Genomic DNA, 22662 nt, shown 5'->3' with positions numbered 1-22662 from the left:
TAATCATTTAAAACTTGTTGCGGCAAGAACTTTCCTACCTGTAGGCAATAGATTGCTATGTTTTTAACAGATTGTGGCAAATTCTAAACAGCTATTCTTTTTGTACGTAATAGGACATTTCATCCTAGAAAAATAAAGTAATGTTTTTGACATTGGATTTGGTGCAGTTTCTAATGAAACAGTGGTTGGTTGATATATTTTCTGTAGCTGTTGGCCTTGCCAGATTGTACAAAAAAAGAGGATTTTATGGTAATCCTCTGTCCGGGAAGATGTTAATTTCATATGTGTATTTAATATTATAAAGTTTTGCAATTTCTATCACCATATAAATACATAGACATTTTATAGTTTTATCAACTACGGAGCTTTAGTCTTCCAAAAGTAATTTTTGAAAAACATACATTCTTATAACACGTAAGGAGTTTCCAAAGCTGCTTTTCTATGAATATTCTTTGACAAGCTTCTGCTATTCAATAAAATACACATATTACAGCTATTTTGCTTTCAATAATCCAAGTAGTAGAATGCACATTTGTGATACGGTTAGGATTTTTCTACTCAGTCTTTGGGCTTGTAAATAATTTGCATTACTGGATTTCCTTTGCTAAAGGTATTTTCAATGCTTGTGTTTCATCTGCCAAATTAACAATCCTTAAACTACTGCGTTTCCCGGAAAATAAGACCTAGCCGGACCATCAGCTCTAATGCATCTTTTGAAGCAAAAATTAATATAAGACCCGGTCTTATTTTACTATAAGACTTATAGTATAAGACCTTTACTATAGGTCTTATAGTAAAATAAGACCGGGTCTTATATAATAATAATATTAATATAATACCCGGTCTTATATTAATGTTTGCTCCAAAGGACACATTAGAGCTAATTGTCCAGCTAGGTCTTCTTTTCAGGGAAACACAGTATTTCATAAAAAGTATTTTCATAATATTGGCAAGGCTTTTTTTTCTCCTATCCAAATTCTGCAGGATTTGTATTTCAGTTAATATCCTGCAGTGGGTTAAAAAAACTTGCATTTTTAGAGCTATTTTCTAAAGTAAAACAATTACCTTTTGATACTCGAAATGGCCTGGAGTGTTATTTACAGACACTGACATTTGCTGTTGTTTGTCATCTACCTTCCTAGAATCTGCAAATAAAAGTTCTTTCCTCTTGATTTCTGTTAGGCAAACTCCCTGCATCTTTGTGTGTTTCTCATAATCGAGAGCCAGCCTGGTGACCTTTTAAATCTGCACTTACAGACTTATTGCAGCACTCACCCTTTTCATAATTGAGGCTATTACCCGTAAGTCTTAAGCTTTCTAGTCCTTAAAATGAGAATGGTGGTATCTCATGGGCAAAGTGATGTTTTTATAAGTACTTGGTGGAGACAGAGCCAGCTGAGAAGTATTTTTAATAATTTGAAATCTTCAGCGGTACTTCCAGATACTTAGAATAAGATACCAAAAAAGACAGTTCTTAGAAGATAACACCCCACTTCATCCAACTTGGACCAAATTCAACTGAAGAAATAAGCCACATATTTTAAATGATAAAGTCCTTTTCCTGAAGTTGGGTTGTGCATTATAGGTGTCAGGTCAGTTTTTAGGTGTTTGCATATACGTGTGTTTGAGCCACCTTAAAAATGATTTTAAGAGAAATATATAAACAGTGCCAAATGATACCTTTAAAAGAGTGACAAGCTAGTACCAAAAAAAAGTGTGTACGTTTTATAGACCTTTCCCTACCAAAAGAAAAACAAGTACTTTTTTGTTGTCGAATTCTAGCAGGTTAATTCGAAGGAGAGATGCTAATGAGTTCCTCTCAAAGGCAACTGAATATTTTATTGATGAGGGCCTGTTAGGTGTGCAGAGTCCTTACTTTGGAGCACAACAAATCCATGTGCTAAGAAGTACAATAGCATAAAAGGATTAGGAACTACAATGAATTTGCTAATAAAATTTGTCCATAATATTCAAGATGGTATCCAAGGTACTGACTGAATATTGAAAAGCAGATTCTTCACCTCTTTTGCTAACCTGGAGTTCCCAGCCTGTTATTCATTGCCTCCTGTGCACGGCCCCACGCCCACCACAGCTCTACCTCTGAGCCTCAATCGACTTCCATTGCAAACCTGGTCTTAAAGGATGGCCTGCATTTTAACGAGGAACTTGCTAAAAAGGTGGCCTGCTTGTGTGTGCTGGGGTGTACCTATTAACTATATGGCCAGGCATCACACAGATCACGCAGTTTGGGCACTTTGTGTTTCCAAAGCTCAGAAACTTGAGTTATTATCAAATCAGTCTAATCAAACCCTAACCCTCCGGCTATGTATTATGAAAGTGATTTTGCCCCCTCCCTTTTAAACCAGAGTTATTTCTAACTCTACTCTTCATGCTCAAACATCTGACCATCCAACCAATAATTTACCCGTTTGGCCATTTCATTTTCCATGTTATTCAAGGTTACCACTTAGCCTTGTGACATTTGAAAATTTGGCTTTGACTTTTGTGACTGGTGCTACTTACATTTGAGTTAATTTTTATCTTAAGAAAAACTAACCCAGAAGCTCTTCACTTGCTGCATCCTCTGCTGTTGATAGTTTGTGTAATAATGTCGCTGATTTCCCAAGAAGCAATTCTAATAAGTTTAGGCCAAGACTCATTTTTGGAAAATTCTCTAAAAATCCCTCAGTAATGCTTTAACCACAGAACAGTCAGAACCTCTCAACTTTTATTTTACCTCTTGGCCCCCTGTTTGGGACAAATAAGATAACAATATCTCCCATTACAATCAGATGTTATATCTTAGGCTGTTGCTAGGTCCTGTCCTGGCGTCCTTTAGGTATATTCAGTGCTTCTGTATGGCCATTAAAGACTGTGTGCCATTACAGGCTAAAGGCACTTGCCTGAGTGCATCTCCTTTAAGACCACATAGGCTGTTTTTCTCTCTTCAGTGCAGTTGTTTTTTATCTTTAGGCCGTAATCTTCAACCATAGATTATCAGTGTCTCTATTCACAGTGTTTCAAATGAACTTGTACAGCTTGGTCTTATGAAAAAATTTGTTAATATCTGTGGAGTCAAGTATAAAATCAATATTAAATTCAGCTAGTGATTAATCCTTTTTCAAACCAACTGGAAAACGCTTAAAAGTCACATGCTTGCAAGCTGTCGTTGAATATTGGTTCCAGGGTTTTTGGAGTAAGTTTGAGAAAGGCTTTTTCCCAAACCTTTGGGGCTCAGTGAGGCTAAAAAAACCAGGTGCATCCAAGATCTGATTTCAAGGCAAGATTTACTGCTTTACAAACACAAACATGATACTTGGTCTTAATAGAAAAATGACATCAGATACACCCAGAATATGTTTAGCATTGGGATAACTGCCAGTTCGGCACAAAACATACGTTTTCAGGAGCAGGGAGACATGAAAATAAACTGTATCTTACATTTTGGTACATCAGAAACACTTGTTGAAAAAATATTTTGCTTGAATTAAGCCCTTTAGTATTCTTGAAGTGTAAAACTTTATAACTTGTCTTGGGTTCTGACCCTAGTGTTTGATCTATATGACATTTCATACATGTCTGACTAGTGCACTTACTGTTATGTACAGAATTTTAAATGTGATGGTTTGGGTATAAAATTTGCTTTGATACGTGATATAAACTATTCAAAGTTGTATATAAAATCAAGGAAATGTTTTTGTGAACTATTTCTACTGAAGAATGTATTTAAATTAAAATAATTAAAAATAAACCACATGAAGCAGTGATCTGTTAACCGGACAGGTCAGTTAGCTGTGTGCATAACTGGTGCTATAGTTGAATAACTTTGTCACGGAGCTCAGAAGCATACCATTTAAGAAGCATTTTGCAAATAAAGTGAGAACTTCAAGATTAGAGTTGGAACTATGCAGCTAGTTCCTAAATGAGCATTGGGCCCTATTCTAAAAGAAGATGCCGTTAACATGAAGATAGAGCTTTCCCATCTTGTTGCTGAATTCCAAGTCTCTCATGATCCAGAAATGCCAGGATGGTACAATTCAAATGCATTGGGTGTGAACTGCACCTTGAACTTGCCCATCCCTTTTTCGGTTAAACCTGTTCACATAGCTGCTGCCGCTCCAGAGCAGCCCATCTCCCGGTCGGAGGCGCCCTCTTAGGACCTGGAGCAGAGCTGTAGGGAACTGCCGTCTCTTGTGGTAGATGTGGCCCATCACAATATACCTGCTGCCTGAAAAAACAAAATATAAATTCATAGTGTCTTTTAAATGCCACAAAACAAGAAAATGTAAGAGCTTTCAGAAATGCCTGAGCTTGAATTTACTATTATCTTGACTCTCAGACATTTATCCCTCAGAAAACAAGTGGAAACAGTCTAGGGAACCTTTAGAACAGGGGTGTCCAAACCGGCCCGCAATCCATTGTTAATTGGCCCACAGCAAATTCAAAAAAATATATTTAGTTTACTTAAATAAACCAGGTGAAGCAATACGTCCTTCACCTCGAGTGAGTGGCCCGGCTGTTTGTGTATTTTACCGCATATGGCCCTTGGTAAAAAACGTTGAACAAAGTTTGGACACCCCTGCTTTAGAAGATAAGCATCATCAGCCTGTTAATAGTAAACATTAGAGAACAGAGGTCCTAATCACAAGTATCAGCAGGAGTTTCCAGAGCACATCTCTAGAAACGTGGAAGTGGGTATCCGACATTCCCCGCCCCCATGACATAAACTCAGTTTAAACAGAACCCCTTACGCATCCCTTCTGGCAACGGTGTTTCATCATGCACTCCATTTATCGACAAGTATTTCCTGAGTGCCTGCTTTGTGCCAGTCTGTGCTATTCTCACCTTTAACCGGAGGCGCGGGAGTGGGGGGCTGATGCAGCTTAAATCACAGTGGCTGAAATATCTGTCATCTAAAATCTATTCATTTTCCAATACCCCTCTCCCAAAAAAAGGTACTGGGGTGACCAATTGAGACCGAGCTGTGGCACCCAAGTTACAAATGGTGACATAAAGTACATATGGAAAGGTGGTCAGATCAGTTTCAATACCAGGTTTAAATTCTGGACATGGCTTATTGCAACTGGAGGAGTCTAGGGCTAATATGTGGACTCGGAAGAAAAAGCCGTCCGGAGTGATGTACAGGCGGTTCATCTTGTACAGCCCGTCCCGGTCCACCAGCAGAGTCACCAGCTGGATCCCCGTGCTGAGCACGTCCACATCATGCACGATTCCGTTCACTGCTGCTTTCAAAAACAAAGAGTTTGGAGAAATGCATAACGCTCATTTCCTCTTTCTTTCCCCAGTGCGTTTTTAACAAATCACGACATAGTCCACACGAGTGTGGGGTCTGCAGGATCGAGTGGGTGGGTTTCTCTAGAGTTTGGCTTAGGGTGTCCGCGAACACAGCCGGGCGCTCTCGGCTCGGAAGGGCTCGCCCGGCGGCCTGGGTGGGCGCTGCAGCCCGAGCCCGAGAGGAGCTGCGGGGCGGGGCTCACCGAATTCGCTCGCGCAGTAGGACTCGCGCTCGTCCAGGTCCGCCCCGCAGGCGCGCGCGCAGGGCTCGGCGCTGGGCTCTGTGTCCCTCCGCGGGGGGCTGAGACGCGGCGGCGGTGGCGGCGCGGCGGCGCGCGGCCGGTTTGGGTGAGCCAGTGCGGCGGCGGCGCGCGCAGGCGGCCGCGCGGCTGGGAAGCGCAGGGCCCGGGCGCGCGCGCGCCGCGATGTGTCCTCCAGCGCAGGCACGCGGTGCGGTGACGCGCGGTTCTCGGCCTGCGGGAGGCGCGGGCTCGGCGGGCCGGCGGGCGCGCGCGCGGCCTCCCGGAAGCCGGCCCGGTTCTCGGCGGGCGGTGGGGGCTTCCGGCGCCGCGGGTCCGACCAGGCTCGGGGAGCGGCCTCGAGGACCGGCTGCGCCCGGGGCCCTGGCATCTCCGCGCTCTGGCCGCCGCCGGGGTCGGGCTTCCTGTTGTGGGGCGCCGAGGCTGTAGGGAGAGAAGAGGGGAGGCGAGCAGAGCTGAAGCTGCGGAGGGGAGGAGAGGCCGATGGGGAGAAAGAAGACAGGGGAGGGAAAGGAGATGGGGACGATGTAAACTTAGCAAGCACCTGCGAGAGGAGAGATGGGGGAGCCAGGAGACCTGGAAGTGGAGAAAAGAGAATGGAGGGGGAGAGGAAGGCGGAGGGTCAAGGGAGGGAAGCCGCCTCAGCTTCAGGTCCGTTTCCTAGGCCCCAAAGGAAGACAGAGATGAGGGGTTTGCCCTCCAAGAATGAGGCCAATTGAGAAAAATCTTACCACATGGGAACATTTCATTTTAAGGAACCTTTTCAAATCTATAGCTTTAAAGTTACAACCACCTATTCGTTCTAGGACTAAACATAACTGACAACTCTTGTTAAATAACAAACTCTTTTGCCTTTTCTCTAATACATATGTGTACATATATGTATAAACATCCGCCTTTTTGCTGTGTACAATTTGTTGAGAAAGTACCCAGAGCAAACCCCAGGGGGAGAGGTCTCATATTACAGGTCCTTCTAATTGTTTAAGCGCCCCTGACAACAGAACTATTTGGTTTTCCCATCCGTGTTTACACTGTCATCTGGGTCTGCAGAATCGAGCATTTGTGAGTGGATTTTTATCTGGCTTCTTGGACACCACTTACTGGTAAACCACAGCTAAGAAAGATTTTTAAAGCCTGGCTGGGAGTTAGAGGCCCCTGGTTAAGTATAAAAGCACACACGTCGCTTACATTTTCCCCTCCTTTGATGATGGAAAAAAAAACTCCAAATAGTTTATATCATGAAAACAATTTTTTTACATTATTCATGATTTTCCCTGGCTCTGCATACAGGTTGGTGAGCACACTTCAGCCAACTTGGAAGCTGGGCAACTTTGCATGCCCAGTTACACCATATCAGCTCCCCGTTTGCCTGGGTCCCAGTGCCTTCCGAATAGGCACAAGAACCCGTCTTGAGTTTTCTTTCTGTTGTTTGATTTAATGGCTGGTGGTCAGCATTTCTCTCCTCTTGCATTGAAGAGCTTGGTCAGCCTATTTGTAGCTCTTGCAACGCTTCACTTAAAGTGATTTATCTTTCCAAATTGACAATCTTTAAAATCAGTTTTCACCTATCAATAATAGCCGGTTGTAGTTCATGTTGTTGCAAAGAGATTGAATCTAACTCATAGTGGTCAATGTTGTCCCATACACAGCTGAATAAAGTTCTGGTGGACAGCCAACTCCTGACTGTCAACTGTTGACCTCACAACTGCTCCCCCATTGATATCACCATCTGTTGTCATGGGAAAGATTGTCCGATATTTGGGTTAAATGCCACTGAAGTCATTCAATTTCCGTGTGGAAAAATAACCCAAAGTAAATTGCCCTGTGAGGTGGGGAAGCTATTTTTCCCAGAGATAGTGAGATCGAACAGAACATTCCCCTCAACAAACCAAAAAAACAAAAACACCTCCCCACAGAAAATCCCTTATTTTTTGATTCCCTCAGTAACTTATCTTCACTTCATGCATGAAATTCTGTGTGTGTGTGTGTGTGTGTGTGTGTGTGTGTGTGTGTGTTCGACTCAGGTGTCGCAGGGCCATTCGTTGGCTTTACAGGGAGAAGGGAGAAACGTCTGATTTTCGCTCCTTTCACCCTGAGCCCTGGTGGGCTGACCCGGGCGCGGGCGCAGGGGGGACCCCGCGCTCCTCCGGGCGCCTGCCACTGCCGCGTCCTGCGAGCCCAGCCCGCGCGGCTCCCGAAAGGCGCGCGGCGACCCCTTCTGACACTTTCACTGCTCTGTGATGGAGCAACTACTTAACATGCAAAGTTTTCTCCAGCCTGCCTGGCTCGCTCGAGATCATTTCAGTAGCTGAACTGGCTTCTTTCCGAAAAGGCTGCCAAGACACACAAAATCTTGGGGACACATTTTGCTCCCTACGAACACGGACCCGGGGTCTCCTCTCTTACAAACTATGACCCCTTTCTCCTCGCGTCCTCTCCCCAGGTCCCCCCCACCCCCGCCGGATCGCAGCCCCTCTCCCAGGGCTCAGCATTTCATCGATCTTACCTTTTCTCTCCGCCACTGGGGCTTGGGGAGATGATCCAATGATCAAACAGAGGAGCCAGAAAGCTCTAGCTGTCATTTTTGTAGACACGGTTCCCAGGCTCTAAAACTGAGCCTGAGCGTTTTGCTCTTTCTCTCCCCCCACCCCCACCCCCGTTCATGCTAATGAGGGGCAGCCTTTGGGGAAACAGGAATCACTCACTGGACAGACCATTGGAACAACACGGAGCCGCGGGGGTTTCTCCCACTTCCTAAGGGGTACGAGCGCATGGCCTCCCAAAGTTGTCCCCGCGAATGTCTGTCCTGCGGTGTGTGGACAATGATAACCTCAAGTCCTCAGCTCTCAAGCCTGTGGGTTTGCGGACTTGGCTGGGGGGAGGAGAGGGTAGAGAGGCAAGTGGGGATAATAAGGGTGTTTGGGGCTGAGGGACAGGGTAGGGGAGAATTCGTGATGGGAAATTTTTGTCTATATTAAGTCTACAACAAATAGGCAAATTAGTGCTAAGACAGTTTGGGTTTGTGGAAGGGAGGGGATCTCAGATGACAGAAAGTTCATCCCAGAATGTGTCAGGGATTTGAGAGAAACAAGTCACTGCATCCTAGGTTTGGTTAAACTCTTTTACTATATAAACAATATTTATATTCTAGAACCCGAAGGAAAAAAAGCTTTCAGCAAAATAGCTTTTCTTCTCCCTTCCTTCCCTCTTCCCACCCCCTCAATTGAAATAGATTCGTCAAGCCTTTTACCCACCAGGTCCTAGATGAGTAAGACACCTTCCCAGCTCTTTTGTGATGGCTCATGAACTCTAGAAAGGTGAACATTTTTTTTTTTTCTTTCAAAGAAAAACTCTTTCGCTGCTTAGGTCTGAATTCTTGAAATGGCTCTATATATTGATCCTGAGCTAAGGACCCACTTCCTCAGATTGAACAGAAATGGCATTCACCAAAGGGAAAAATAAGCTCAGCATCGTAAACCCACAGCCTTTCCGACATGTATCCCATTTCAACAGCTTCAAATCCAAGAGGAAAGGGAAATGCATTGAGATGAAGGCATTTTATCTGAAGCATCTGAGCCAACAGTGAGATGCAGCTGCTAAAAGAAATAACAAACTTTTGCTGCACTAATATCTTCTGTCTCGAAAATAATAAAGTTAGTGGACTGACCAGATTCTGGGGGAATCTTATTTTCAAGAAAGACCCTGGAAAGCTAGAAGGAGAACAGTGGGGTGGTGAGAGGACTGAACTCCATCACATTCAAGTTCTTTTGGAGGAACTTAGGATAGACAGCCTAGACACCCAAAAACATTTGTTACATTTTATGAAAGAACCCGTAGGTAGAAATTATGAAGTGACAGGTTTCATTGCAATTGAAGAAAGAATATTCTAAGAGCCAAGATCTCCAAGAAAGCAGATTCCTTTGAAGGGTTGTGACAATGAGCTCCTGAGCATTCAGGGCATCCAAAGACAACATCATTCAGGGATACAGTAGAATTTTCCTGAATTAGGTGTGCTGTGGTTTGAGGGAGACAGTGAGGTAAATATGTTTGTCTAGAGAAAAGTTGGCTGTCTAGTCACAGGCTGACAATATGTTGGAGGGTGTCCTCATGTTCTGTAGTCTGGTTCTCAACTTCCTTCAGCTTGAAAGGCAGTTTTGGCAATGGATCAGATTTGTGGGGCCGACTCATGTTAACCAAACTCACAAAAAGCAGATGTATATATCAGAATGTCATTGTATTAATATGCAATGGAGATAATATTGTAAAGATGATTTAGAGGTCTAATAATTAATCAGAAGTTTGCAGGTTGAGCACGAGATTGAATTGAAGCTGAAGGTGGGCTAATCTTCCTCATTCAGGTTTTAGAGAAGCAAATTCTCTTATTTTCTCCAAAAAAAAATAAGTCTTCCATCACTGCAAGGCTTGAGCACACCAGAGTCTCCAGCCTCTGGCCAGGACCAGGTAAGTACCGTGAAATTCATGCTTTGGGAGCTTAGGTTATAGATGTCCTCAGATCCCCTTCTTTCACATGCTCTTTCTTTAAGTCAAGTGGAATAAGATTAATTAGACTTAAGCTTTCTCAGTTACAACCACATCTCAGACGTACCTCCTTGAGATTATATTCAAGTCACCCAAATCCAATTTGAGGTGTTCCCAAGACTCTTCTGTTGCAGGGATGTGTAGAATGCCTTGTCCTGAAGCCCATACCCTGAAATGTAGAGGCAGAGAACCAGCTGGATGGTTGCCATGGGCTCCTACAGGCTCCGGGGTGGCACCAGCCTGGAAGAACTTGCCTCGGCCCAGAGCAGCATCCGACTTGCAGGTTCAGAAACCACACAAATGGTGGAAGGCACAAAGAGGTCAGAGACTGATCGATGTGAGTCAGAATGCCACTTTACTCATTTACAACAAGAAATCAACTCAGGTAGACGTGCATGCTCGTGTCAGCCTGGCTAGCATTCTCTTTCTTAAACAAGTCACGTGGGAAGCCAAATTATCATCATGGTGCTTGGTAATATAAACCAGAGCACGGGGAGTCCATTGTGTGATTGGAATGTTTAATCGTTTCTCATAGCCTAATGTGCCCGTCTCCACAACAGGTCTATACGAGTACACTTGTCAGGTGGCAGGATCTAAGAGCCTACCTGTCTTCCACTTTCCTACCAATTTCTGGTATTTTTGAGTGTATCTTTCTGTTCAGCAAATATTTGTTGAGCATCTACTGTGTGGCTTTGTGTTGTATAATAAAGAACTTGTGCTAGGTTCCTGGCATGAAGCTCCTAAAACTCTTGGGATTTCCCAAGGGATAGAAATGTCTTTGTTATTCCTGGGCTTCCTGGATCTCACCTGAGTTTATACTAATGAGGTGACTCTTGAGCCCCTTTGATAGCTTTGGGACAGGGAGCTAATCAGCAGAAAGACCAACCATGGGATTAGAGGGCCAAGACTTTGAACCAACCCAACTCCCAGGGAGGGGAGAGAGACCAGGGATTGCGGATGGCTCGTGAGGTAATCCATCATGCCTACTGGTTTATTGAAACCCCAGTGAAAACTCAGTGGTGCTTCCTGGTTGGTAAACACATTGATGTGCTAGGAGGGTGATGCACCCTGATCCATCGAGAGAGGATGAGGTATGCCATTGGGCCTTCCCACATCTCACCCTATGTGTCTCTTCATTTGGCTGGCCCTCATTTGTATCCTTTATAATAAAGCTGTGATCATAAGTATAGCACTTTCCTGAGTTCTGTGAGTCATTGTAGAGAACTATCAAACCTGAGGGGGATTGTGAGAACCCCCCAGATTTGCAGCCAGTGGGTCTGAAATGAGGGCAGTCTTGTTATGGACCAGTCCTTTAATTAATGGGGTCTGCACTAACTCCAGGTGGTTACAGCCAGAATTGAATTTGCAGTTCACCAGTTGGTATCAAAATCTTATGGGCCAAGTACTGTTTTAGAAGCCAGAAATACCAGTCGTCATCATTCTTCCAAAAAAATACAATACAACTGCTTTGGTTCCCATTAGGTAAATTAGGGTAACATCCTAGTTCTGTTTCAGGACCATCTTGATTGGGGCCAAGGTCTCCCCAAATTCTTCAGACTTTCACAGACAGTCCTTATAAGTTTACTCCCACACGCACTGGGCCAGGTCCTGGGATATTAGGACATAAATCCTCCCCTCAGGTGGCTCATAGACTACTGAGGGAAATACATTCAATCACGGTGTTAAGTAAGATTTGAAAAAGCTGTACCTGTTAGAGAGAAAGCATCTCCACAGGAGATGGAGGTCAAGTAGAGGTTGCTAGAGATGGCACATAAAGTCTGGTTTGAAGAATGACTGGGGTTCACCAGATAGACCAATGAGGGCAGGCACTGCGGCTTGAGACAACAGCACGCACAGACACACGAGTATATGAGAGGCCTGTGACACTACCCAGGCGTGGGAAGTATGGCAGCACGCGGGGAAGGAACCCCAGTGGGAGAAGGTGCTGGAGAGCCTCCGTGCCCTGCAGACAGACTCTCCCACAGACACAGTGAGCCCATGAGTGGTCGTGAGTAGCTGCATTTCAATTCTTTATTTTCCTATCACTCTACATTATTGTAATGGAAAACTTGAAAAATGAGAAAAGTATAGACATAAGAACTACAAAATGGAGGCCTTGTCTCACCATCCTCCCCCCGCAACAATCACTGTAACATTCCCACTCTGTCTTTTCCAGGCTCTTAGGTAGTAGTTTTATACAAGTGCATTGTCAGAGTATCTACACTGTTTTGGATCCTGTGATGTTCACATAACACCACGACAGAAGCGCTTCCCCATTTTATGTTTTGTGTATACAATTTTGTATCCAGCTTTTAGTAAATTAAATGCCGTATGATATTATTACAAATTCTTTGTAAATGAGAAATCTTATAACTGCCTAACATGTTCTCATTTAGACAAGCCATAATTTGTGAACATTTTGTTCACAAATTTTCAATATTTGCCGTTGTAAAACTTTCTGTGTCCCCATCAACAGAGGAATGGCTATCGTGTGACACAGTGTAATATTATAGAGCACGGTTTCCCAACCTCGGCACCATTGACATTCGGGGCAGATAATTCTTTGTTGTGCATTGTAGGATGTTGAGCAGTATCCCTGGCCTTATCCACTGGATACCCATAGCACCCCCCACCTCCATTTGTGACAACCTAAACTGTCACCAGATGTTGCCAAATTGTCTCCTGGAGGCAAAATCATGAACCATATTCATTGCTAATACAGCAATGAAAATAAATGAGCGACTATTACAAAAGCAAAATATAAATGATTCATATAAAGATGATATTAAGTAAAAGAAGTCCAACACAAAAGACTGTATACTGTATAATTTCATTTCTATAAGGTTCATAAATAGCCAGAACTAATCTGTGAAGTTAAAAGTCAGGATAATTGTTATCCTTGGAAGTAAGTAGTGTGACTAGAAAGAATACAGAGGGAGGGAGGGTTTGTCATGTTGAAGTTGTCTAGAGCTGGACCTATTAATTTTTGATATCTTACATTAAAAAAATGTTACTTGTTTATGTAGTCAAGTCTCTTGGGGTTTTTTTGGTGACATCTTCCATTTCTTTATAAAAGTCTAAATTTATACAAGTAAAACATATTCATTCCAAACTTATTAGATATTACAGATAAGAAAAAAGAAAAACATCAACTATAATCTTATTGTCTAGAAGTAACTGCTATAAATATTTTCGTGTATCTGTTTCCAGACTTTTTTCTACACATATATATACATGTAATATACATTACATAATTTCTTTATATAAAAGTGGGATGATGGTGTATACATATTTTATGACATGGTTTTTAAATTTTTAATGATATGTCAACATCTTTTCACTTTTTATGACTGAATTCCTAGACATCGAATTTGCTGAGTCAAAGGATATGGTAATGCCAATGTTTTTGCTACATATTGCTGAGTTGTCCCCCAAACATGCTTTATCAGTTTACACTAATCAGTAATCAGTGCAGGCATGCAATAATGGCTATTTCTACACATTGTGATAGCAAATCATCATTATTTGATATCCTTGCTGTCCTGAAGTTTTGTGGTTTTTTTTTTAAGGTTTCTCTTTGTGTTTATTCACATTTCTTTGATTGCTAGTGGATTGTACAGTTTTTCATGGATTTCTTAGCCATTTGTATTCTTTTGTTTGTTTCCTGTTCATATTCCTTGTCTATTTATTAGGATGTTCATATTTTTCCTTTAAGAAATATTTATAGCCTAAGAATTTTAACCCTTTGTCCATTATATATATTGCAAATATTTCCTCCCAGGATGTTGTTTGATTCACTTCTCAGCCAAATTTTGACCATAGAACTTTTAAATTTTGTCTGGTAAAATCCATCAATCTCTTGTTTAACAATATCTCTGGTGTCTTTTTTCATGCTTAGAAAGACTTCCTCTGACTCAAGTTTATATATGTATTAACCCATATTTTTCTAGTGCTTGTAGTTAAATCATGATTCCATCTGGAATTTATTTTGGTATGTAGTATGAAGTAAGAATCTAATTTTATTTTTTTTCTCAAATAACTAGGAAGTTGTCTAACTCAATTGGCAAATAAATCCATCCTTTCCCAAAGTTGCGATGTCCCTTTAACATAGAGAATGTTAGCTTATAATAAACATAGGTTTATTTCTAGACTTTCTACTCTGCTCTCTTACTTCATCTGTTTCTTCCCATGCTTAACTGCCCCTAGTGGAACATTGCTATAATTATCATGGTGTTATATCTTTTCAAAAATCGTTTTGGCTAGTGTAGTGTTTTATTCCAAGTGAAGTGTAGAATTATTTTGCTAAATTTTTAAATCTTGTTGGATCTTTTCTTGAATTTTCATGACATGTCTAGCACTGAGACACTGAGGCCTGCCAATAACCAGCCAGTGAGCTTGAAAGGGAATCCTCTCCCAGTTGAGCTTTCAGATAAGACGGCAGCTCCAGCCCACAGCTTGACTGAAAGCTCCTGAGCAATGAGCAGAACCAGCCAGCTAAACCATTCCCAGATTCCTGCTCCAGAGAAAGTGTGAGTAATAAATCTTGATTCTTTTAAGCTGCTAAATTTTGCGGTAATTTGTTTTGCAGAAATAGGTAACAACACACAGTTGAGGGCCCCTTATGCCCCTCCCTCAACCATTTTCCTAATCTTCCCAGAGATAATCATTATGCTGAGCTTGGGGTTTCTACCATTCTCTGAACCTGGGGTTTTTTTCCTATTATGATTATGCCAACTACTATTGTAAAAAATATATAATAAATTAATTTGGAGGGTTTTAAAAAAAATCTAATTCCAAATTTTAGAACATTCAATATAAATATGTACTTGTAGTTTAATAAATGATTATTTTACATTTGTGCGTAATTGGGACACTTTTTCTTTCACAATTTGGGTACTTCCTTGTCTAAGGTTACAATGAAATGAGAAAGAAAATCTATTGTCAATAATAATAATGATTATAATAGCTGGCACCTATTGAGCACTGTTCCAAGTATTTAAATCTTTAAATCAAAATGAGCTTATACTTTTATTATCCCAGTTTTACAGATGAATAACTGAGGCACAGAAAAGTTAAGTAACTCGCCCAAGATTATACAGATATAATCAAGTGATACCGAAACCAGTAGGTACTACCAGTGCCATCTATATAAGGTAGGAAGAAAAAAAGAAGGGAAAAGAGCAATTAACATGAAACATAGCTGTTAGAGGCTCCTCAACAATTGGCCATGAGGTCTAAGCTGATTATTATAGCTGCCTTCTTCCATCACTTATTCCACATTTCTCTTACCTGCAACTGGGCAGGTCTCTACGCCTGGTAGGGAGACCCAAAACTGTATTCCTGTAGGAGCTGAATTCTTGATAATCCTGTCTTTATTGGATTGCTGTACTTTCCCATTAACCAGGTCTTTGGGACAAGGGCACACTAAAATGTGCCCCCAGTGAATCTTCGGGTTCCAGACATTGCCTCCTTCCTCCACTAAGTAGCAGAAGAGTTTCCCCCTTGGTAACCACATCAGTCATGCAGTCTTAGCTGGGGCTGCTGTAACAAAGATGGCTTAAACAACAGACATTTATTTCTGGGGCTGGAAGTCCGAGAGTCCAAGATCAGGGTGCCAGTATGGTTAAGTTCCGGTGAGAACTCTTCCTGGCTTGAAGATGGCTGCCTTCTTGCTGTATCCTCACATGGGGTGGGTGGATGGGGGAGAGGGAGGGAGAGAGGGAGAGAGAGAGAGAGAGGAAAGGGCTCTGGACTCCTCCTTTTACAAGGACACTCATCCCATCATGGGGGCTCCACCCTCATGACCTCATCGAACCCTAATTACTTTCAACGGCCCGCCTCCTAATACTACTAATACCATAACATTGTGGCTTAGGGCTTCAACATATAGATTCTGAGGTGACGTAAATATACAGCCCATAACAGTGACCCCCTTCTCCATGTCTATGGATTCAGCAGCATGAGGAATCCGAATGGCCAATGGGTGGCCGCAGCTTCCAATGAATGGAACCATGATGGTATTCCTGGTTTAAACATTTCTCCCTTGGGCACTGGAACCTCTGGACCCACTAAGTCACAGATCACGGGCAATGAAGCACAAAGTTCTTCCAGTGAATTATTAGTGGTCCGAGTGGGAGGGGCCACTCCTACATCCTCTCGTTGGTTCCTGGACCCGTGCATTCTGGCAGTGTCTAAATCCCGGAGTGGTGGTGCCAGCAGAAGCCCTGCAAGCAAGGAAAACACATCCATACCCAGAACGCGGGACTGTCCCTGTGAGGAGGCGGCGCTGTCCGCACCCCCCAGTCTTGTCATTGCAAACAAGGGATTATTATTTTGCCTCTCCGAGTGATACCCTCCCCTTAGAGAAGCGCCCTCTGCTGGCCTTTCCTAAGATCTGCGGCCACGAGCGTCCTTTTCTAATCCTCTACCTGGTTCCTCACGGCTTTAGGTAGATTTTCTCCTTTTATGGGAGGGGATTCAGATGTCTCCTACTTTTATTAATGGTGTTGTTTGTGGTTCTGCTTCTCATCCTCCTGTGTTATTTTTTTGTGTGGGATTTCCGACAGGGGGAGAGAAAAATGACAACTTTACTGTAGTTTTATACTGCAACCTGGTAAATTTTAAAGTATGATACTTCTGTATGTCGGTATTATTGGATTGCATTTTAATATTAATTCTGATGTATTTGCTGAGATTCTTAAATGAGTTTTAAAAATTTGAACTAATACAATACTAATAAATGTTTGTATTTATTCAAGCCTTAAAAATTGAAATTCCAAAGTGATCCAGTACAGAATCAGGCAAAAGTAAATGATGCTGTTAGAAATAAGGCTACTGGCCAGCCTGGGAGGAGGTAGAGGTGGGAGGTGGCTCGGGGGGTGGGGGCTGTCTTCTGCCATGTTCAGTGTCTCGTTTCTTGATCTGGGTGCTGGTTATACAAGTGTGTTCAGTTATGTGAACATAAATGAGCTGCACACGTATGATATGTGACTTTTCTGTGTGTCTCTTACATGTTGATTTTTTTTTTTTAGCCTCAGAGTAAACAGCCTATAATTAAAAATAAATCATGATTCTAGTAAAGACCTGATGTTCATCTGGCTCAACTGAAAGGAAAAGGAGAGTCTTATGCAAAAACTTCAAATGTCTGAATTTGGACATCTTCTTTCATTAATGAAGGATTCTGTCTTTGATGATAGGTATAATACATCTTTCCTGTGGGGAAAATGGGTTTCTCCAAATAACTGGGTCCACAGACATACTGAGGTCCTGCCATTGTTTGTCTCCTCACACGCCATCCTGCCTCCCGTGGCCATGTTAGGGTTCCAGAACCAGGCCCTCAACTCAGCAAGACATGCCTTAAGTGCAGCTTTACAGCCAGCTTACCTTGAGCATTCCCAGAATTCTGTTTGCAAGCACACTTTGACCTACTCCTCACTTTGTCCTTGAGACTGCTTGGGGACAAAGCAAAGGTGATAAAAACAGGACAGGGACAATTGGTGAGACCCTAACATGTTTTTTTGTGAGGCCCCCTCAATAATATAATCATACCATTCCTGTTTGTCAAGCATCTAAGGCAATTCCTACACGTGGGTGATGTTGACATTTTGGGCCAGATAGTTCTTTGTTATGGGGACTGTTTTGTGCCCTGTAGCATCCCTGGCTTCTACCCACTAGATGCCAGGAGCACTCCCCCAGTTGTGACAATAAAAAATGTCTTCAGATAGGCCAAAAATCCCCTCAGGGGCAAAGCTGACAGAGTTGAGAACCCCTGCTCAAAAGGAAGCAAAACTATCAGGACGAAACATTCACCTCTACCATCTACCATTCCAAATTTCTGTCGTGGTGATTTGATATAGGAGAGCATTTTTAAATCTTCAAGTTGATTTTAAACCAGAGTTCAAAAATGTTATGTATTATTAATATACACCAGGGGTGCCAAAATAATGTATACAAGTGGGCACTTTGGTCAACGTTGCTCAAGCAGCAGTTCGCCATAATCAGAAGTGTCTGGACGCTGATGGGAACCACTTTGAGCACCTCTTATCATTGCAGAAGTCAAACGTGACTTGTATTCATCTTTTGTTATTGGAATATATTGAGTATTACTATTTTAATACAGTTTTCCTTTCTTAAAATGTATATACATTTTTTGACACCCTCTGTATTAGTAATTTTATCTTTCTTCAGCCCATAAATAGTAAATGTGATACAGCTATCACTACTTAAAAGCTGTTAATTTTATTCCAAGATTTAACACCTTTGTTTATTAATAATGTCAAGTACAGACACTTTATATGCTGAAATGTAATGAGAGTCTGTTAATCCTGAAAAATTCACGGTATAGTTTCTTTTTGCAACAGGCTTGCTGTTAGAACACAGGTGAAAACCACTGCTAAATCTAAGCCGAAATGGGAAAGGAAGAGACTCACATCAACATCATTGTCATCGGACGTGTATATTTGGACAAATCTGCCACTACGGGCCATCTGACCTACAAATGTGGTGGACAGAACGAAAGAACATTGAAAAATCTGAGAAGATGGCTATTGAGATGGGAAAAGTTCTCCTTCAAGTCTGCCTGGGTCTTGGATAAACTGAAAGCTGAACGTGAGTGTGGTACAACCATCGATATCTCCCTGTGGAAATTCGAGACCAGCAAGTATTATGTGACCGTCATGGATGCCCCATGACACAGAGACTTTATTAAAAGCATGATCACAGGCACATCTCAGGCTGACCGTGCTGTCCTGATTGTTGCTGCTGCTGGTGGTGAATTTGAAGCAGGTGTCTCCAGCAATGGGCAGCCCCGTGCGCATGCCCTTCTGGCTTACACAGTGGGTGTGAAACAACTAATCATTGGTGTTAACAAAATGGGCTCCAGTGAGCCGCCTTACAGCCAGAAGAGGAAAACGTTAAGGAAGGTAGCACCTACATTAAGAAAACTGCCTACAACCCTGACACAGTAGCATGTGTGCCAATTACTGGGGGAATGGTGACAACATGCTGCAGCCAAGTGCTAACATGCCTTGGTTCAAGGGATGGAAAGTCACCCGTAAAGATGGCAATGCCAGGGAAACCACGCTGCTTGAAGCTCTGGATTGCACCCTGCCACCCACTCATCCAACTGACAAGCCTTTTGCCTGCCCCTCCGGGATGTCTACAAAATTGTTGGTATTGGTCCTGTCCCTATGGGCTGAGTGGAGACTGATGTTCTCACACCCGCATGCTGGTCACCTTGGCTCCAGTCAGCGCAGCAACTGAAGCAACTACAACTGAAGTAAAACCGTAAACTGTTGAAATGCACCATGAAGCTTTGTGAGAAGCTCTTCCTGGGACAATGTGGGCTTCACTGTCAAGGATGTGTCTGTTGAAGTTGTTTGTCATGGCATTGTGGCTGGTGACAGCAAAAATGACCCTCCAGTGGAAGCAGCTGGCTTCACAGCTCAGGTGATTGCCCTGAACCATCCAGGCCACATCAGTGTTGGCTATGCACCTGCCTGGATTGTCACACAGCCCACATTGCTTGCAAATTTGCTGAGCTGAAGATTGATCGTCATTCTGGGAAAAAGCTGGAAGATGGCCCCAAATTCTTGAAATCTGGTGATGCTGCCATCGTTGATAGGGTTCCTGGCAAGCCCTGTGTGTTGAGAGCTTCTCTGACTACCCTCCTCTGGTCTGTTCTGCTGTTCGTGACAGGAGACAGACAGTTGGTATGGGTGTCATCAAAGCAGTGGACAAGAAGGCAGCTGGAGCTGGCAAGGTCACCAAGCCTGCCCAGAAAGCTCGGGAGGCTACATGAATATTCTCCCCAATACCTGCCACCCCAGTCTTAGTCAGTGGTGGAAGAACCGCCTCAGAACTGTTTGTCTCAATTGGCCATTTAAGTTTAATAGTAAAAGACTTGTTAATGATTATGATGTATTCTAAAACTTTCAGAAGAAAATGAGAATGTTTTATGGACCATTTCTGTGTGTGGCAGTTTTAAGTTGTCAGTTTTTAAAATTGGTATTTTTCAATGGAAACAACTTGACCAAAAATCTGTCACAGAATTTTGAGACCCGTTAAAACAAAGTTTAATGAGAAAAAAAAAATCCCAGTCTGCATCACCTAAAGTCAACAGTGGTGACAGAACAATTAATATGGATTACCAAAAGTAAAATGTATAAAATTTGTGCTGAGTAAAGGTGCTGGTGTTTTCCATGGCTAGTGAGCATTTATGCCTCTTCTTCTTTTTAAGGGAAAAATTGGTGGGAGGCTAATTCCTCTATGGCTCCATGAATCAACAGGAGAAACATCCATGACCCAAGCTGGACCAATTGTAAGGTTTTCCCTGGAATCTTGATTCTGGAGTGAGTAGCCTGGGGATGAAGAAAAAGTACCGGAGGCACTGATTGCAGCTCTAGCTGCCTGACATGAGGCAGTGATGGCATCCTGACCAGATGTTTCTGGATCTGAGAGTCGTGCTTCTAGCTTCTTGCTTTTGGGGGAACCATTGGTGTGTCCTTGATTCTTGTAGGTTCCCAAGCCTGTTCCTCCAGCTTTGCCCCATATTTCCACCTCCTTTCCCCCAGGTCTTTCCAATGAACCGTCATTTGCCTTGCTCAGGTTGGGCTGGTTTTGTTTCCATTGTTGGCAACAAGAGGAAACTAGCAAAGGAGATTGAGAAGTTGTTCTGAGAATCACAACAGAGAGATTTCCTGGAAGCCTGGGAAAAGAGTGTTTCAAGCAGGAAAGACTGGTCAAGAGTTTCAAACTTCAGGGCGAGGTCAAGCAAGATGAGGACTGAAAGATGTTTCTTAAATTTGCCAATGAAGAGGTCACGGTCAAGGAGGAGTGTGCCGGGCGGCAGGAGAGTGACGACAGCATGGCAGGGTGAGAAAAGGAGACAGTGGACACGTGGAGACCGCCCTTGAAGCAGTGTGGCTGCGAGGAGAGAGCTGCCCAGGACCAAGGGTGACCTTTTAAGGGATGGAGAAATGGTAGAATGTTTTCGGGCTCAGAGAAAAGAGCGAGTAGAGGAGGGAAGCTAAAAACACAAGCAAGAGGGGAAATTAATGGGCCTATACCGTTTGAGTGTTTACTAAGTGACAGACAAGTTTCCTGAGGAGACAGGGGATGGGTTCAGAGAGAGGGACTGTGCTAGCACTGAAGGAGGGACAACTCTTCATCTGACGCGGGTAAGGGAAGATGACGGAGATGAGGGAAAAAGAAAATGTGGAATTTGCACCAAGTGAGCTGAATCTGGGGTAGTCATTCGGCACTCAGTACATGTTCCCTGACTTCAGATGAGACCCATGATGAATGAGTCACAAAACATTTACAGGAGAGAGAGAGCCGGGCTGAGAAGGAGGTGGAAGGAGAGGAATGAGGCTGGGAGAGTCAGGTGAGCCTGCAGGAGCCCTGGGCAGGCCAGTCAGAAATCCTAAGGCAGAGAACGCTGAAGAATCGTGTGCCTTTGGGGACCAGGGAAACATTGTCACTGTCCATTGTCTCCAGATGCTGCCTAGCGATAGGAGGCAGGAGACAATTCAGTGCAGATGTTTTGAACACCTACTGCATGCAAAGACCTAATGTGTCCACCAACTCTGAGATACCAGGAATGGAGCTGGAAATTAACCCCTGGTCTTCATTTGTTAATGCGTCTGGTTTTAAAATTTCAGCACTCCATTCCTAATCTTAAAAAGGGGGCGGGGGTGAAGGTATTAGTTAAATTTCTCCATTGGTTGCTTAGTTGTTCTTTTTTTAAAATAAATTTTTAATTTTGGAATAATTTCAGCTTCATAAAAAAGTTTCATCGATCGAGCAGAGGGCTCCCGTGTATCCTTCTTCCCGTTGCCTTTAATGTTAACATCTTCCATTGCCATGACATTTGTCATCACTAAGAAATCAACATCAGTACATTACCAGTAACTCAACTCCAGACTGTACTCTGATTCCACTAGCGTTTCCACTAACGTCCTTTTTCTGTTTCAGCCTCAAATCCAGGATACTACATTGCATTTAGTATTTGGTAGTTTTTAAAGAGTAGGAAGTAACTCAATGATATGCTTCTTGTACAAGTTTTGCAAGAGTTTAAACTTTTCAAGATAGTCGATTGAAGCAGTCTGAAAAGCTTAAACTGATTGTATTTCTTTATTACACTAATTTGCAAATGAAACGCCCACACACCCAAAAAACGTTACGTTCTCTAACTACAATTTGTTGTTCATACTAGTTTAGGGACAGAAATCATAAATTATGTTTATTATATTTGTGTGTCGTAACAGCACAGTTGCTTTTCTATAAACTCTCTCTAGTACTGGAAAAAAATGTTTGAAGCCAGCACAGTTGGATCTGCTCACACACCCCTTGGGATAAAAATGGGGAGAAAGTTTTCCATGTGTGGCTGCCATGGTGAAACAGTACGACACGGAAGACAGAAAAAGAGGTGATGCCATGTGTCTGGTCGGCTTGTTTCTTTTGAAAGTCAGTAAAAGTTAAGCAAGAAAAATGCTCCTCTTTGGAGTCAGATCTTAGCTCTTTCTCTTGCAAAGTTTCAACTGTAGCGTTTTTAAAACGCGGAGATGCA

General features: G+C 42.8%; 1 protein-coding gene and 1 long non-coding RNA gene across 4 annotated transcripts; one reads left to right on the top strand and one right to left on the bottom strand.

The window, feature by feature from the left end:
* Positions 1–3270: 3270 nt before the first annotated feature.
* C12H17orf58 (chromosome 12 C17orf58 homolog) lies at positions 3271–8374 on the bottom strand. 2 transcript variants are annotated; one of them, XM_019733033.3, is made up of 4 exons: positions 8261–8374; positions 5499–5978; positions 5052–5243; positions 3271–4228 (listed from the first exon to the last, which is right to left on the bottom strand). In XM_019733033.3, the coding sequence occupies exons 2-4, from the start codon at positions 5923–5925 to the stop codon at positions 4038–4040; spliced, it is 810 nt and encodes a 269-aa protein (XP_019588592.3). In that variant the 5' UTR covers positions 5926–5978; positions 8261–8374; the 3' UTR covers positions 3271–4037. The 2 variants fall into 2 exon arrangements, with proteins under 2 accessions (XP_019588592.3, XP_074176006.2); XM_074319905.2 differs by having other exon boundaries at positions 8062–8353.
* Positions 8375–8508: 134 nt separating this feature from the next.
* On the top strand, positions 8509–21794 carry LOC109448074 (uncharacterized). Of its 2 annotated transcripts, XR_016022974.1 has the most exons (5): positions 8509–10016; positions 10229–10431; positions 14450–14623; positions 17126–17290; positions 18455–21794. It is a non-coding gene; the product is annotated as an uncharacterized LOC109448074 (long non-coding RNA). The 2 variants fall into 2 exon arrangements; XR_016022973.1 differs by having other exon boundaries at positions 8517–10431.
* Positions 21795–22662: the final 868 nt, after the last annotated feature.

This window comes from Rhinolophus sinicus, chromosome 12, assembly GCF_057876585.1.
Source record: "Rhinolophus sinicus isolate RSI-liver-muscle chromosome 12, RSI-T2T, whole genome shotgun sequence".
Lineage (NCBI taxonomy): Eukaryota > Metazoa > Chordata > Mammalia > Chiroptera > Rhinolophidae > Rhinolophus > Rhinolophus sinicus.
This window is presented reverse-complemented; position numbering and strand designations above follow the sequence as displayed.

Coding starts and splice junctions, on each gene's coding strand:
- C12H17orf58 (XM_074319905.2), bottom strand. CDS start 8,137: ATGACAGCTAGAGCTTTCTGGCTCCTCTGTTTGATCATTGGATCATCT. Junction 5,979..8,061: donor CCCAGTGGCGGAGAGAAAAG/GTAAGATCGATG, acceptor CTCTCCCTACAG/CCTCGGCGCCCCACAACAGG. Junction 4,229..5,051: donor ATGTCCAGAATTTAAACCTG/GTATTGAAACTG, acceptor TTGTTTTTTCAG/GCAGCAGGTATATTGTGATG.